General features: G+C 41.2%; 2 protein-coding genes across 2 annotated transcripts in view; one reads left to right on the forward strand and one right to left on the reverse strand.

Annotated features, from left to right (window-relative positions):
* Positions 1 to 5,107: 5,107 nt before the first annotated feature.
* LOC102892239 (protein tyrosine phosphatase type IVA 1-like) lies at positions 5,108 to 5,620 on the forward strand. The gene is made up of 2 exons (XM_006926694.2): positions 5,108 to 5,427; positions 5,503 to 5,620. Exons 1-2 carry the CDS (start codon positions 5,108 to 5,110, stop codon positions 5,618 to 5,620), a joined length of 438 nt encoding a protein of 145 aa, XP_006926756.2.
* A 6,185-nt stretch (positions 5,621 to 11,805) lies between these two features.
* ME3 (malic enzyme 3) overlaps positions 11,806 to 18,216 on the reverse strand; it is a 179,900-nt gene continuing 173,489 nt past the window's right edge. Inside the window, exons 12-15 of the mRNA XM_015600223.2 lie at positions 17,618 to 17,760; positions 16,912 to 17,085; positions 13,580 to 13,678; positions 11,806 to 12,117 (exon numbers count right to left, since the gene is read on the reverse strand). Of these exons, the coding sequence (XP_015455709.1) occupies positions 11,956 to 12,117; positions 13,580 to 13,678; positions 16,912 to 17,085; positions 17,618 to 17,760 (578 nt within the window). The 3' untranslated portion in view covers positions 11,806 to 11,955. The remainder of the gene's footprint in view (positions 12,118 to 13,579; positions 13,679 to 16,911; positions 17,086 to 17,617; positions 17,761 to 18,216) is intronic.

Genomic DNA, 18,216 nt, shown 5'->3' on the forward strand with positions numbered 1-18,216 from the left:
GGGCCCCTTTTCCTAGTTATCTGATGAGAAAGTGGGGATTTCTCTTCAGTTTATGCTGTCTGCATAGTTCTCCATCTCAGATTATCCTCAGGTCAAAGCCAGAAGAGGAGTAACTTTGCCAGTAAATTCATCACTATGCTAGTCATTCTTTAAGTTTTGACTTCCTTACCCAGTCACCCTGCTATTGTTTACTTTTCAGAGACCACAGGTAGTTGCTTTTTATTTTCTGTTCAGTTACAGTCAGTTGGAGAGAAATGCTATAGTGGGCTTGCTCTGTCTTGGCCAGCACTGAAAATCTCTCATGGTTTTGAGTCTTTATCCTTCCTCCTTTCACCTTTTGCCTAAATCAGATGGCACCTCAGGCCTTTCATTTAAACTTTATTAGTTAGCATAAGGCTTTAACAGAGACCAAATAACAGTGCTTTAACCGAGACAGAAGTGCATTTTTCTCTCAAGAAACTGTCAAAAGGTAAATAGTCCAAGATGGGGGGCGGCTCTACTACCTTCTCCTGTGGTTCTACCACTGGGTCAAGTCAGCTGCTCCACTTCTCATCATTTACCAATTAACAAATAGGAAGAAAAGGGCAGGAGAGCAAGTGTGCTTTTTTTTTTTTTTCCTTTTAAGAATATAACCTGGAAGTGACACCATTATTTCTCCCCATGTCCCATTATCTGGAATTGAATCACCTGGCTACACCACACTGCAAGGAAGCTTGGGAAATGAAATCTCTAGCTTAGTGGCTATATGTCTAGTGAAATACTCAAAGACTGCTAGTACTAAACATAGGGAAAATGGATCATAGTGGAAAACGGTCTGCCATATCCTGAAATTTTTTGTGGGGGAGGAATGGAGCTATAAAATACCAAACGATGCTAGCTAAGATATTTTTTAAATCTTTAAAAAATGTAAAGCTATAAGATAAGTCTCCAGAGGCAACACAAAATGGGAGTAAGAATCCAGAGAAGCAAGCAGCAACTAATTACCAATGATCTATGCCTTTTAAATTAATGCTAAAGATAAATTTTTATTTTGAAATAATTTCAAACTTAGAAGATTCAAGAATAGTAAAAATACCACTCCCACCCTCCATGCCCCCAACTCCCCTGGAACTAAGTTAAGAGCAAGTTGGTGACATAGGCCCTATCATTTCTGCATACTTACAGTATAGTGCCTTACAAATAAGGATATTCTCATAAAACCACAAAATAACCAACAAAATAAAAAAATTTGACAGATTCGTTATACTCATGTAATTCAGTCTCAGTTCAAATCTTGCCAATTGTCCCAATAATGTCCTTTTCTGTTATATTAAGTTGCCATTATCTCCTTAATCATCTTCAACTTAGAACAGCTCTTAACCTTTACTTGACTTTCATGGCTGACACTTTGTAAGATTTTGGTCCTTCCATTTGGAGCTGTCTGATTTTTTCCTCCTGATAAAATTCCCGTAATTTTTTTTGGGGGGGGGGCAGGAATATCACAGATGTGATGCTATGTTCCTTGTACTCCATCCCATCAACGTACACAATTCAGTTTATCCCATTATTGATCATGTCAACGTTAATCATTTGATTAAGTGATGCCTGCAGGTTTACTACTATAAAGTTATTTTTTTTTTCTTTTGTGAGCTTTTTTGCGGTAGGTACTTCTGAAATACATTTCCCATTCTTTATCAATTTGCATCCATCAGTTTCAGCATCTACTGATGTTTCTTTGCTAGGTGAATAATTGTGATGATGATTGCTAAATACAGACTTTTAAAAATTCCGCGTCATGTGAAACCAACAATTCCTCCATTAATTGATTTCTGCTTGTTTGCTTCTCCCTATTTATTTATATTAGTACAGATTTTAGGATTTATATTTTATTCAGTGAGTTTTAATCCATTCCTATCATTGGTATACAATTTGTGGCCAGTGGTAGCCCTTCGGTGTGGCTTCTATGTTTTCTGTTTTGCTTTAAATAATTAATCTTAGAATGGTTTTAGAGAGTTTTCTGTATACTCTTCACCCAGTTTCCCCCATTGTTAACATCTTACATTTCTGTGATACATTTGTCACAACTAAGGAATCAATAGTGGTACTTCACCATTAACTAAACTTCACACTTTATTCACCATTTACTAAACTTCACACTTTATTCAAATTTTAGTGTTTCCCTAATGTCCTGTTTTTGGTTCCAAGATCCTATTCAGGATATCACTTTACATTCAGATGTCAGGTCTCTTTAGCCTCCTTTGGTCTGTGTTCTATGTCCTTTTGTCACATTCTTATTATTCTTTGAACACTTCCTTATTTTATGCCATAACAAGATGTTTTAGGCTACTCTTGTGCTTTTCTTGCCCTAGCTCTGGAATCAGCTATTTCTCCAAGGAGACATGGTTTCCTTTCATGAAGAACTGTATTAAGAAACCTTGATCTGATTGCTTGTTGTTCTCATTACTATGTGATGTCATTGCTTCAGGCCCTCTCTGCTCTCTGCAGGTAAAGCAAGGGAATTCACACACACACACACACACACACACACACACACACACACACACCCCTCTATATAGCTATATATATATTAAAAATTATGAGTTCACACAAGTACAACCAATTCCAATTCGAAATTCTATTTTTTTCCCTTTCTATATTTGTAACTCCTGTCTGACAGTGAGAAACTCGATTCTGATTATCCTCAGTGTATTACTGGGTAATCCGTTATGTAATCTCTGATCAAGACTGCCATCTTCCATATATATGTCCCCTCTACTCTGTTTGGGCTCTGACAGCCTGCACCAGGCCTCCACCCTTGCTTGAATGCCTTTCTCCCTCCTCCTTATACTGTTATCTTCTGCATATCTACCTACTGCACAGACAATTACCTTGCTCTGCCCCATCTAGTGGACTGAGTTATTAAATAAGAAATGAAGGAATAAAAAAGGAAGAGTTAAAGAGGGAAGGAAGAGGAAAGAAGGAAGAAATAGGGCTTTATTGTTATGAGCTATGCAAAGGTCAGGAAACAAAGCCTAGACATTTTAGAAAATTCTATAGCTATTAGAGGGGAAACCTGAAGACAAGGAATATCTTGAAAGGGCTGAGAAAATGTCAGTGTAGAATTGTATACCCAGCAAAACTATTAAGAATGAAAGCTAAATAAAAGATTTTTAGGAAAAAACAAGCAAACAAACACACACTTATTAAAAAAACCAAAGGGAAAAAAGTCTACTAACAATAAGAAATGAATTTTCCAACAATGAGAAAAATGCATATTTTTAAGATTATATAAAATATTTATCAAAAATGGTTATATACGAGGAGCTAAAGGGCTCTCCTAAAGGATTAAGGAGGATAATGAAAGGGTAGAGATGCAAGAAGGAATAGTGAGCAAAGAAACTGATGACATATTTGGCAAATTGAAACAAACATCGATTTTTTTTAAAAAACAATGTATTTTATAGATTAAAAATTCTTGTCAAAATTAAAAGTTAAAGCTTGTTGAGTTCATTCAAGAGGTAGGAAAAGATTTTGAATGTTTGACTTTTTCTAAGCTATTTAAGTATTGAAAGAATAGAAATAAGGTATATAATAGGCCATATGTATTGGAGGTAGACTTTAGAGAATTACATGATTCAAATCCCAGCCCTGCCATTTGCTAGCTGTGTGACCTTGGGCAAAGAACTTTTCTGTGCCTAAGGTTTTGTGTGTGTGTGTGTGTGTGTGTGTGTATGGAAATACTAGTACCTAATTCATCGGGTTGTATCAAATTTATGAAAGCCATTTAGATTTAAAACAGTGTCTAATCTATAATACTGCTAAGAAGTTTCAAGCACAGTTACAAATTTCCAAAACAGTAGAGGGAAAATAATGGATTTATAGGAGGAAAAACCCCAATCCAAAAGCAATCAAGACAGAATAAAAAAGAAATACAGAAGTATGACAAATTGCACAAAATGAGAGCAAAAACATGCAAATATAGTAATAAAATAACACAATGTAATGTAAAATAATAGAATAATGTAAGGTAAATGGACCAAATTCTTCAGGTAAAAGACGAAGTTTGTCAAACTGGATTGAAATAAAGCCTAGTAATATGTTGTTTGAAAGAGATATAGCTAAAACACGAAGCCAATGGAAAAAGATAGGCCAGAGTCAATGGATGGGATTCTTCTTCCACTATTCCCTTCCCCTCTGGTCTTAGCCCACTCCCATGTCTCTCTTTAACCTCTTCCAGACTTTATCTCCTACCATCCCCACTCCCATGTCCCTGTTTGGCCCTTTTGTTCTCTAATGTTGGGCGAGGAGGATGCTCAGGTTCCAGCACTTCCTCCTTGGTCAACAGGTTCACACAGGATTTAGCCAAGGTGATTCTTGTGGGGGGCCAGGCTCCCACCCTCGCTTTTTAGTTCTGCCTCTCCCACCCCCCACGATTGGTGAGGCGGAGCGCACATCACCTCGATATAAAAGAGAAGGCTCGTGATGCAAGCTTGCCTCAGCGCCTGCGCATTGGATCCCTTGAGGCTGGCGCATGGTTAAGCTCGGTGTCCCGCCATCGCCGCTGCTCCGCGACGACCACTACCGCTCCCTGCTCTGCAGCCACTGCCAGTACCTGTGTTGCCCCCGCAGGACCAGCTGTATGATTAGGCCACGATCTTTAATGAGTAAACAAACTTCTTTCTGTGGTGTTCTTGGTCATGCATTTGTGGAGTTTCTAAAGAGCCCTGGAGATTACTGCCAGGCACAGCATGACCTTTATGAGGACCAGTGAACTGTAGAAATTCATTACTACTACACCAAGAAGCCCCCATAAGAACGGTTTTCTGGATGCAGACGTGCAGAATTGAAATCATCAGAGCTTTTTACTAGATTCTGACCTAGGTGGGGTAAACGTCGGTGCACCTCCTTTCCATTGACTCAGTATTACTGTACCGAAGGGTTGCTTCTTGTTAGGAGGTTCATTTCATTTCCTATTACTCCCAATTTCATATTCAAACCATTGAGAAATTTGGGAGGAGTATGTTGGAGTAGACTTCAGTTTCTTTACATCTTTTCCGTATTCAAAATTAAAAAATTTTTTTTTCCATAACTGTATTGCGTGTTTTTTAACTAAATTAATATGGTTCCAATGAACCACTCAGCCCCTGTGGAAGTCGCATACAGGAACATGAGATTTCTTATTGCACACAATCCAACCAGTGCAACCTTAAACAAATTTATAGAGGAACTTAAGAAATATGGCGTTACCACAATAGTAAAAGTGTGTGAAGCAACTTATGATACTGCTCTTGTGGAGAAAGAAGGCATCCAGGTTCTGGATTGGCTTTTTAATAATGGTTCATCACCGTCTAACCAGATTGTTGATGATTGGTTAAATCTTGTAAACATCAAATTTCGTGAAGAACCTGGTTGTTGTATTGCTGTTTACTGTGTTGTAGGTCTGGGGAGAACTTCAATGCTTGTTGCTCTAGCCTTAATCAAAGGTGGAATGAAAAATGAAGATGTAGTACCGTTTATATGACAAAAACGGTGTGGAACTTTTAACAGCAAGCAACTTTTGTATTTGGAGAAATATCGTTCTAAGATGCGGCTGCACTTCAAAGACTCCAGCGGTCATAGAAACAAATGTTGCATTCAATAAAACTTGGCTGCCTGATGCTGTTGCCTTAGGAGTGGAACCTGAGACAGGACTTAGTGTATCATACATATTAGCCAACATCAGAATTACAACCTCTATGTTTGGTTTACTACTAATCCCATGCCAGAAACAATATGTAAGAAATCAAGAGATTAGATGCCAAAATACTCAGCACAATACTTCTATATTTTTAGTACCATACAGAATTAAAATCTTAGGAATTGTGGACAGCACTGTAAACCATATGTAGTTTATTCCTTCTCCTTGTATGTCTACTTTATGTTTACCACCTCACATGTATACCAGTATACAGCATGTTTGTGCAACAGTTGATTTTGTTAGATTCTTACCAAAACTAATGGTGATTATTTAACGTCTTTCTATAAATCTCATTTTGTGCTGTTATGAAAACCACCATTTTGAAAAAAATTACAAATGTCTGGTTGAAAATTCATGTAAAGTACACATTGTACAGAAGCACATGTGTGTATTGTCTTCAGACAAAAAAGCCTCACAGTTGATTTAATGTTCACACCTGGGATGCAACTTAGAGAGGAGGGCTTGAAAACAGAATAGGATGAGGCTATGAAATACTTCTAGCAAAATGTTGCCTTTGTCTTGTGTAGAATATATAGACTAGGTCCTTTTATTTAATAAACATTTTTTAAAGGTAGAGATGCTTTATAGCTAAAACATTTTTAAATTATAAAATTTATGAAAATCTAAGAATTCTTTGTCATACCTATTAGAAGTTGTTTGTTAACTCCTATTTTTGTTTCAAGTATGATATTTTTTTCTTGTCTTCCAAACCAAAAAAGAAGTAGGTTTCTACCAATAAATTGATCAGACATCTAATATTGTATATGCTTTTTGAACTATGTAATTTTACATTTGGATACTTGGTAGTTTGTTTTATTATATAATTTATAAAATGGCAATATGTATTAATGTTAGTTTAACTATATATTCATTCTGTCTGGAAATACATTTCTGCAGGATAGATAATGTCTCTGTCCACCATTCACCAGTTAGTATAAGAGCTTAAATACTTAAATAATGAATTGTGAGAGAAACTTTATCTAAGCAAGACGGTACGGCTATGCTAATTTTAGTAAAAGAAGCAAAGGCATGACTAGAGATAGACAAAATCAATATTTCAAGTTTCAATTGTTCCAAAATATATAAAACAAATATGGAGAGAACTACAAGGAAAACGTTTACCATAGTGGTGGGAAATTTTAGTTTCCTTTCAGAAACAAATCAGATATAGATTTGGACAAAACAATAAACTTGATTCCATGAACAACAGGAAGGATCTATATTTTTTTCATCAATACCTGAAATATTTTATTGAATTTGACTATATATTTGACCATAAAAATTTCAGCAGATTTTAAAATATTTGAATAATACAAATAACTTTTCTGATTACAATTCAATTAGATTAGGAAAAAAATTAATACCCACAGACTTGGAATTTTGAAAATCTGTCTAGAGACTTCCATTTCCAGGTACGGTGTAGTAGATCATGGCAGCCCAACACCCTTGCACCAACCAGAATAATACATATGTTTAAAGACGTGAGAGCTGTGAAAGCAACAAGGACGAGGTGAATAGGAATTCCGGAGAGGGAGTAGGCCTGCTGGGGCGAGTGGCCATTTTGTTCTCTGGTAATATTTCCTGATTCTGGACTTGGACTAAGGCTCAGGCTTGGTTCATGCAGGGGGAAAGAGAAACCCAGCAATGCTTTGGTGGCCATGTGGGGCTGGTGCAACAGGCTGGAAAACTGAGAAGCTTGGCGAGTTTCCTCTTGGCCTATTGCAAGTTGAGTTCCTCAGGAAACAAATACTGAACCTGGAATTTGCATTTGGAGGTTTACTGGAGAGTCATCTCAACAAAATTCGTGGAAGCAAGAGAACCAGGAAATGGCAGAAGAAGTTGAGTGGTGATACATATAGTTGCAACAGTGGCCTCAGCCTATCTTGTATGAAGTTCTGAAGCTGGGATGACCATTTAGGAATGTCCCCAATAGAGGTAAGGGGGTTGGGCCTTTGAACTTGAATCAACCAGTCGTTGGGTGCAGGCTGTCCCTGGGGATGTCCCTTGGATGCAGCGTCATCTTTCAGTCAAGTGCAGTTCTCAAGGAGGGATGCACTTATGGAGTCTTCAGATGATGATACCCCTGGCAGCTGGGGGAATGAGTGTTGCAGATGTAAAGGGATCTAGGTAGTGCAACCACAGCATCTACTCTTCTAAATGACACTTGCTGAGTTCTGGGGCTATATGAGGGTCTGGGGAGTTAGAATGAAGATTTTTAAAAGACAAATGGAAATCTCCCTTAATCTCATAGTGCTAAGGAGACAAAGTCTTGCTAGAAGAAGAGATTCCAACCCTCATCAACACTTATTGTCTTGTCTTTTTTATTATAGCCATTCTGGTGAGTGTGAAGTGATATCTCATTGTGGTTTATTTTCCATATAACTAATGATGTTAAGCATCTTCTCCAGTGCTTGTTAGCATTCACATATCTTTTTCAGTAACAGTCGATTCAAATATTTTGCCTCGTTTTTCAACTGAGTTTTTGCTGAATTGAAAACTTCATGTATTTTGGATCCAACACTGTTTTCAGATACATAATTTGCAAATATTTTCTCCCAGCCTATTGCTTATCTTTTTTTTTTCTCTTAATGGTGTATTTCAAAGGGCAAAAAGTTTAAATTTGATGAAGTACAATTTATCAATTTTTTAAATGAATCATGCTCTTAAAATGTGTCTAAGAATTCGGTCACAAAGATTTTTCTGCTATATTTTCTTCTAGAAGTTTTATGGTTTTAGCTCTTACATTTAGGTCTGTGCTCCATTTTGAGTTAATTTTTTGTGTATGGTGTGAAGTAAATGTCTAAATTATTATTTTTTTTGCATGTGGATATCCAGTTGTTCCAGCATCATATGTTCAAAAGACTATCTTTTACCCCATTGAATTATCTTGAGAGCTTTGATGAGAAATCAGTTTACCATAAATGTAAGCACTTATTCATGAATTCTCAATTCTGTTCCATCGATTGACATGACAACACAGTATCAATCGATATAGCTTTATAATAGTAGGTTTTGGAATTGGTTAGCATACTTGGTTATTTAAAAAAAAAATGGCTATTCTAGGTCCTTTGCATTACCATATAAATTTTAGAATCAGTCTGTTGATTTTTACAAAAAAGGCCTGCAAGGATTTTGAGAGGTATAATGTTGAATTCATAGGTAATTTGGAGATAATTGAAGTCTTAACAATATTAGTCTTTAAGTCCATGAACATGAAACACTCTCATTTATATCTTCAATTTCTAGTTTTCAGTGTACAAGACTTATACTTCTTAAATGTCTAAGTATTTTTTTGGAATATTATTGTGAATAAAATTGTTTTAATTTTATTTCTAGATTTTTTGCTGCTAGTGTGTAAAAATACGATTGAGTTTTGTATATTGATTTCGCATCCTATAACCTTTCTAACTCATTTATTGGTGGGAGTGGGGGGAGGGGGAGAGAGAGAGAGAGACAGAGACAGAGACAGAGAAGCACTATTTTATTCTCTACAGGATTATGCCATCTGTGAATAAAGGCAATTTTACTCTTCCTTTCCAATCTGGATGACTTTCATTTCTTTTTCTTTCTTTATTGAAATGGCTAGACCCTCCCATGTTACTAGAAGTGGTAAAAACAACATTTTTGCCTTGTTTCAGATCCTAAGGAGAAAGTATTCATTCTTTCACCATTGAGTATGATGTTAGTCTTTGGTTCTTCATAAGGTCGAGGATGTTCTTGCCTATTCCTGGTTTGTTGACAGTCCTATCGTAAATGGGTGTTGCATTTTTTTTCAAATGCTTTTTCTATATCCATTGACATAATCTTGCAGTTTTTCTTTCATTCTGTTAATATCATATATTACCTTGACAAATTTTTAAATGTTAAAACAACTTTACATTCCTGGGACAAATTACACTTGCTCACTTTGTGTAATCCATTTATATTGATGAATTTGGTTGCTAATATTTTGTTAATTTTGCATTTATATTCATGAAGGATATTTGTCTATAGTTTTCTCTTCTTGTGTTGTCTTTATTTGGGTTTGATACCAAGGTAATACCAGTATCACAAAACGACTTGGGAAGTGTTTCCTCCTCTATTTTCTGAAAGAGTTTGTGAAGGATTGGTATTGTTTCTACTTTAAATATTTGATAAAATTCACCAATGAAGACATCTGGGCATAGGGTTTTTTGTTTTTTTGTTTTTTGGTTTTTTTTGGTGGGGGGAGATTTTAAATTTTAAATTCAATTTCTATACTTGTTATGGGATTTCTGCTTTAGTTTTTGCTCACTTTGGATTTTGTTTGCTTTTCTTTTTTTTAGTTTCTTGAGGAAGCTTATGTTACTGCTTTGAGACTTTTCTTTCCTGATTCAAAACTATAAAATTTCCCTCTAAGCACTGCTTTAAGTACGTTACATTAATTCTGATTTTTTTTTCACTCAATTCAATACATATAATTTACCTCGTGATTTCTTCTTTGAACTATGGGTTATTTAGAAATGTATTACTTAATTTTCAAATAATTGGAAATTTCTCATTTTTTTCCGGTTGTTGATTCCTCTTTTAATTATTAATCCTTTCCTTCATGGAGTCAGTTGCATGTACAGCAGCACAGGCCTGGAAGTGCAGATGTTTAGTGACAGGCAGATGTTCAGTGTGATTGGACAAAGGAAATGTAATTTGTATCTTCTTTTTGTCTTGGGCAGTATAGCTAAAGTTTGTTGATTTAGTTGATCTCTTTAAAGAACCTGTTTCTGTTTCATGAATTTTCTCTACTATTTTTCTTTTCTATTACATTGAGTATAAAGGAAGTATCGTTGGGGTACAGGGGAAGTTGTGGGACAAGATATAGAAAAGATTGTATAAAAGGTCCCCTGGTGTTCAGAGTGCAACTTCACTCTTCAGACTCTCTTCTAAAGAGTTTCTCATCCTCTAAGAGCCCAGGAATTATAGAACAGGGATGTTTTCTCAGGATATTCTTAGCTGAGCATCAGCACCAAGGAAGCAGGTATTAGAAGGATAAGACCTGGGCAAGGAGTGAGTGGTATCTCTGCTAATTACTCTTCTAGGATCCCATAGTCCACCAGTGAGAGGTGGCCATGTAGGACCTACTCATTGTGGGCAGTGGGGATCTTGAGGCTGAGCTGGCAGCTGGGGCGGGCAGCAGTAGGTCCCTAAGCATGGCTTATTGTTTTCTGTGTTATACAATGAAATTAGAGGTTGGAAGCTGCCATCCTGATAGGTTTTAGCAATTTAGCAAGTCTTTGATTGCAAGGGCCACAGGCTCACCCCCCACCCCATTGTAGACTCTGTTAGACACGAGGGAAGGAAGTCTACCTATGGTTGAACTTGGTCTAAGAAACACCCAGGAGAGACAGACTGACACCATTCTATGAGAAAATTGCTTTCATTTGATGAATTATTTCAGAGAGTGAAGGGTGAAAGTGAGTGTGTCCCAAAGCCAGGAAGAAGAAATGAAGTCTCTCCTAGAATTCCCCACGGTGCTCTTTCTCTCACTGCCTCTCTTCCTCCTCATCCCTTGGCTTGCTGACCCTCCCCACCCACGTTCCTCTGGTTTTCCTTTTAGTAATAACCAAAAAAGAATGTCTAATTCTCAGCAACCCAAAGGGCAGTGACCATTTCTGGCTGTTACTAAGCTGCCTCCAGTGACTCAGTCTCCGCACCCATCTGAGACTTGGAGGGTGTGTAGTCCTCCAACAGGGATTAAACCACGCTTTTTGGCCAGTGGCTGCCTTCACATTCCTCATTTCCCCATGACTCCTCCCTATCCTTCACTCTGGGACCCGGTGCAAACACTGCTCCCCCTGAAGCCTTATCTTATGTCCTCATAGGAAGTATCCTCTCTCTTCTCTGAGCACCCTTGACCTTTACCTGTCCTTTTTTTCATGGACTTACCATTTTCTCCTTTGTGGCAAAATGAATCATGTCCATATCTCATCTCCTTCACTAGCCCATGTGCCCTGAGAGGCAAGGTTCTAGGCAGGATTCTAGATTTCCCACCAGGGCTAGCCAATAGTTGGCAGTTAAAAGATGAAGTTCTTGGGAAGGAAGTCAGATGAGGGTTATAGAAAAGTGTACTCAGGGCCTTCAGGGATAAAGCACTCATTCACTGTATGCCTCACACCAGAAAGTTCAAAGGAAAAACACAGTGACAAGGATGGCCATTTTGGAATCCATTTATATTGCCAGTGTTACTCTGGGCTTCGTCTTGCCCCACACCAGCCTTTGAGACTGCATCAGACCGTCTGAACATTCATGGCATCCTTGGGCCAAGCGTAGCTGTCCAATGTAAAGGAATCATATTCTGGAGTGTAGACCAGGGATCTTACAAAAGCCTCCTTGTCCTTGGGCTCTGGGTAGTAGGAGGCTAGGTTGTGTTTGTACGCGAAGTCGAGAACCTAGGGAAAAACATGTTTGGCTGAGGAACCGGACCCGAGGAGGAACCTGCCTAAGGGCCCTTGCTTGGGAGCCTGTGGGAGGGAACCTACCCTGCAGAACCAGACATGTGCCTCTCATGAGCTGTGGCCCATGAAGCTACTGGATAGGAAGAACGTTGAGCCTTTTGCCCAGATAGGAAGCTATAACACAGTGGAATAAACACTGGGCCAGGGTCGAGAGCTCTCAGACTAAAGTTTGCCTCTGCTTCCAACTGTCTGTGGGTCCTCAGGAGTGACATTATCTTTGCTGAACCTCAGCTTACTCCTCTGTAAAGGGGGGCATGAGACCTTTCTCTAGAGTGGTGCGAGGGTATAGTTAGATAAGAGGCAAGTGTTCAGTGCCTGATATTGCCCCCCTCCAAATGTGGGTTGAACTGAAAGACCAGCCTGGACTTTGTTCTCTGGGTACTAGATTTGGCTTCAGAAGAGCATGAATCTAAATATCCCCAAAAGGCAGGAACTGGACAAGGGGGAGCTGAACTGTTGGTCTTGAGGGCTGATTCTGGATCCTGCACTGAACAACTCATGGGAAGCGAGTGCTACTGTGCAATGCATTTTCTGAAATTATTCTAAACACTGATTATAGAAAATGTGTTTTATATATATATGTGCATATATATAGACACACACACACACACATACATACATACATATACATATATACACACACACATACACACTAATGGAAATAATACTATAATAAACCGTCATGTAGTCATCATCCAGATTCAATAGTTACCAATGTTGGGCCAGTCTTTATTACAACATGTTCTGATTCTTTGAAAACCCATCATCTCTGCATGGTCTCTAGGGTGACATTTTTCCTCAGACTAGTCCATGAACATGATCACCCCACGGCCCAAACATTCTAAGAGAAAGGAGAGGAATAAGCATCTACTCTGGCCAAAAAGGCACTGAGTGTGGAGCTTTCTTGTTGTTCTCTTTTAATCTTCTCCAGAACTCTAGGAGAGAGGAATTACTGGCCCTTTGGAAAAAGAGGAAACTAAGGGACGTGCAGGGAAGGACCCAGGTGACTCCGCTGCTGTCTGGCAGAGCCAGGACCCCACAGCTTGAGCTCTCCCATGGTGCTATGTAAGCTGACCTTTCTGTATCAATGGACACTTATGATTCATTAAATAAAAATTCCACCCACATTCCGGTCCACAAAGCTATGGACTTTGATGACCTTTCTGCCTGGTGCTTGAGGGGAAAGCTAGGATCATTCCCAGAAGTAGCCTGAGTGGGCGTTGTGGGTGGGGCTTGAGCTGCAGGCAGGAGTTTGTCACCCAATCTCTGGGTTGTATGCAGTGCAGCCAAAGATGCTCAGGATGTCGCCACAGCGGCCACGCCCTCAGCCCTCCTCAAGTCACAGAGAGTCGAAGAGCCTCAGTACCCATATTACAGGGGGTAGGGTGCCCCTTACCTTGATGGCGATTCTCAGAGACACATCTCGGATGGTGCCGAGGGGTGGGTACAGTCTCCCCTGGGACAGATGCTGCTCAGAGACCTCTTGGGCAATTTGCTGGAGAGAAAGAACCAAGAAGAAAACCTCAGTTTCTGCCTTCCCAAAACAAGCCCAAACCATTAAACCAGAGACTCCCTTCACCCCTTGTCGATGGCCAGTCTCTGCAGTTCTCACTGTTGTCTCTGCTAACACGTGGTTCCAGGGGAGTTTAAAGCTTGGGCTTAAGCAAGGACACATCCTTTCTGTACCATGAGACTGGCTGAGGCTCTCTGAATGCTAAAGGAAAATCACTAAGACCAAGATGAATAATCTTGTGGCTTGCAAAGCAGACTCTGGGATACCCCCTTAGCTGGTCTAGCCTGTTGTGTATAGATCCCTGAGTCCCTCACCTCCTGAGTTCTAGCCTCTCCCACGTGCTTAGTAACATCCTGGGTGCCCATCAAGACCATCTTGTCACTCTGTGTTTAGGGTTCCTTGAACTCCTTTTCAGCCTTGGTTCTAAACTGAGGAAAGTCTCCTTCTTCAGTAAGTGACATCACAAATGGACCTTATGCTTTATATGAATCAATGCCCAAAGCGCATCATCCCGAGAACAGTGCCTCCCATATCTTCCCTCCTCCTCCAGAGCCTGTCTCTGAGGGCCAGCTCCCCACTGCAAGCCGCATCCTCCCACCTCCGGCACTGCTGCTCAGCCAGCCCTGCAGAACAGCCTCTTTGATGTGGTGGCTCTTAATCTACTCCCACAAGGACTTCTGGTGTCAAATTTAAATTTGGGAAAAGCCATAGTGCTCTCTGAGAACTGCGTGTCCCAGAATGGGCAAGATAAAGGAGCTGGTCTCGCCTCAGAGTTTGGCAGACGTTAGGGAAGCGGGCCTCCCCACCTCTCCTTTTCATTCAGTCAAACATTCGCTGAGCTCTATGATGTGCCAGGTTCTGTGCTAGGTGCTCAGGATCCACTGTGGAGAAGCTATACAGTCTTTTCCCTCCTGGAGACTGGTGTCAGTGGAAATTAAAATTATAACAATTATAATGAGATGAAAGCAAGGAGAGGAAACATACAGACATAAAGGATGCAGGGCCCAGTCTGCCATTTACAGGAAAGGCCCCCCGGAAGAAGTGATATAAGCTAAGGCCTGAAGGGTAAAATCCGAATTACTCGAAAAGGGGAGGGAGAATAGAACATGCAAATTATTGGCAGTGAGAGAAGAGAGAACGAGATTAAAAAACAACATTGGATAGGTTGATGGTAGGGAGAGGCTAAAAGTGAGGCTGGAGAGGAAAGAAAGGCCTGGTGATGGAAGTGCCTTGTATGGGAAACCATGTGAAAAAATTTGGACTTTATCCTTAAAGCACCGAGGAGCCACACAAAGGTCTGAAGTGAGGACAGAGCCTTGGCTTGCTCTGGGTTTGGAAGGGTTCTCTTTGTGGCCATATAGAATAGGGACTGATTAGAGGGGAGGAGGATCTCCATGGCTAGATCTGCATCCGGAAAGATTAAACAGCAGAGTGAAGAGAAACATCATGTATGTGTGGTCACTTCTAAGATGTTGGGCACTGGTCATGCTCTGCTGCAGCTTGGAGTCACATTGCCAGGGGTCACCCTGGCATGGCCACTCATATGCCCAGTGACTTTGAGCAAGTTACTTAAACTTTCTGTGCCTCACTTTCCTTGTCTATGACAGGGATAATCACTATACTTATTTTACAGAGCTGTCAGGGCGAAATGCATTTGTGTGTGTAAATCTAAAACACATTATTTTTTTTTTCCATAGGAAAAACATTCAACTTAAATTGTCTTAACTAAAAGTACTCTTTTTAGAAATATAACTTGTCAGGCCTTGAAGACCAGAATGTCGGCTCCTAGAGGGGTGGGACCTTGTCCTGCTCATAGCAGGTGATTAATAAGTAGATTGAGGAGAGGTTCCTGTGTAACTGACGGACACTGTTCTTATAACGATGGGGCTGAACCGTCCCACGCACAGGGAGAGAGGCGGGGGAGAGGGTGTAGATGTCTCTGGGGGCTACATAGAAAGGCTCTAGCAACCATGGTTCTGCACAATGGGCGAATTTGCTTTCAGGCTGACTCCAAGCAGGAAGTGGCTCTACCCTACCAACGGGAGTTTTAAACAACTTTGCCCGTGGCCATAGGACAGACACCGCCACCACTAACTATATAGCAGTGAGAAAAATACAAACCCAGAATATTTAGACAAAAGGGACAGAGAACCACGGCACAAAGCCATAGCCAGTGTGCACATAGTCTGGGGTAGGCTGAAAAACCTCCAGGAGACATTATCTGCATGGTGTTGCAGAGCTGGTACTCAACGACCAAGATGTAGTAAAAGGAAGCTGGTACATGAGGCAGGTCCTGGTAGGACTCATAGAAGCGGGCTGGACAGAGCTGCGTGGAAGCCTTTCCTGTGTCTTGCTGGTTTGCGGCTCCCACCAGTGCCATGGTGAGGGGAGAATGCAGATGAATATTAGAAATCACAGTAGAACCTTAGAAGCTCATTGAGGATAAATATATTTAATATTTGTATATAGTTTTGTTAGTTTAACCTCCCAACAGAGACATTTCTATGCCTCAGAGTGAGGTTTAATGTCAAGTGCCTGCCATTTAGTAAGCACTTGATGAAAGTCTTATTATCTGTTATTATTAATAACCATCATTGTGAACATGGGCTATCATTCTTAATGAATTCTTTCATTGTTTTCATCATGTCCAGTCAAGGACCCTTCTGGGAGCTTGAGATAGCTGGAGCAGGTGCACTCCCACACCTCCATATCTGTGCTCAAGATCTGGGTGCCTAGAACAGGCAAACCAGAGATGTCACCAATCCCTTTCCTTACAGAAAGCTGCCCTACTGGGGCTTATTCTGCCAGCAATTACCATGGTGACATGGCCAAGACCAGTGGCTGGAAGAATCCATTGCCTGTCATGGTCCACAAGCCCATTTTCAGATGACTATGATGGCCTCTCTTCTAGGCCTCTAGATGGGCAGTGCTGGGAAGCAGGGAGTAGTACTCGCTGCTAGTGCCCCCTGCTAACACCCCTGCCATTGACTATTTCCCATCCCTCTTAAAAACCCTCTGTGTATTTTGAGAGGAGTTCAAGCCTTGAAGTGATTTTGAGAGAAGCTTTAGGTTCAAGCACTTTGGGGATCCATTGCCAGAATTGGGGGCAAGTGGATAGAAGAGATGAGAGGAGGAATCTTTAGGGGCCCAGTGTGAACCCTGGGGTAGATCACAGGCTCCTTTGGGTGCATGTGAAGGAGCAGGGACAGCAATACCTCTGCTGTCAGGAGGAAGATCTCGTCCGGGATGTGCCGGATCCCGCCGGCGATGACTCCCAGAGCCACTCCAGGGAACACGTAGGCGTTGTTTCCCTGCCCCGGAATGAAGATCCTGCCATCTTCCAGAGTCACGCTCTTAAAAGGACTTCCACTGGCGAAGATCCCTCGGCCCTGGAGGCAGGAAGGAAATCGGAGATGGAGCTTGGAGATCGGTTTGGGGCAGTAATGGTGACCTAGTCTCATCTCCCAGATGTTGGACCCTTCTTCATCCTCTCCCAAATGCTCAGCATCGTGCTGAGTACATTGCACTTGTTCATCTGACCAGAAAACTTAGCTCCACTGAGTCACCTGGTAGCCAAGAAACCGCTGGAAGGTGAGAGTGCAACTTTTCACCTGTGACCTCCTGGGAGGGCCAACCCAGGACATGACAGGTATGCCTGCGCCTGGGTTCTGGTCAAAGCTCTGTGTTATCAGGGGACCTCGAGCAGTATGTGCAAGGGTAAGAGCTTGGGCTTTGGAGTCAGACCTGGGTATGAGGGCCAGCTCCAATCCTTATTAGCCCTGTGCCCTTGGGCAAGTTACTCCATTTTTCTGAACCTGTTTGCTCATCAGCAATGTGGAGATTTTTTCACCCTCATAGGGTTACTCGTAGCTATTGTTACTATGTCTGCTCAGCCTGGGGAAGGAAGGATTCCCCGCTGACCTCAGTGACCCGGTAGCACTTCTCAGCCGTGCACTCGGCCTTGCTGGTGGGGTTGCTCAGGGCAAAGATGATAGGGCGCTCGTGGAAGGAGGCCATGTCCCTCAGAATCTGCTCCGTGAAGGCTCCTGCGATGGCGGCAACACCTACAGGGAAAAGGGGGGTAGTGGGGATGCCTACTCTTTATAAACAACCCATTCCTCTCCTGGCGGTAGTGGTGGGGGAACCAGGTGCAACATGAAAGGCTCCTGGGGACAGCACCTGCCATAGGGACAGAGGAGGCAGAAGAGGGTCTTCCTGCTTGAGCTGGCTGAGAGCTCCCATTAATCCCTAAGAGACCACCGGTCCACTGCAGATCCCTGCCCAGTTACAATGCACCTGTGAAGGCATTCCCGGGCCTTGTCCTTTAGGATGGGCTCCTCCCCTAGTACAGGGAGAGAGGCCAGGGGGAGGAATTCTCATTTCATCCTGGTTGGAGAGACCAGCCTTATGCTATTCCACTGCACTGCATAACTCTGCATCATTAAGCCCAACTTGGTGCCTTAGTTCTGTGGTTTTTGTAGTCACTCAATAATAGTTTGTGGCATTGAATTGGACTTGAG

The sequence above is a fragment of the Pteropus alecto genome, unplaced genomic scaffold (genome assembly GCF_000325575.1).
Source record: "Pteropus alecto unplaced genomic scaffold, ASM32557v1 scaffold7, whole genome shotgun sequence".
Classification (NCBI taxonomy): Eukaryota; Metazoa; Chordata; class Mammalia; order Chiroptera; family Pteropodidae; genus Pteropus; species Pteropus alecto.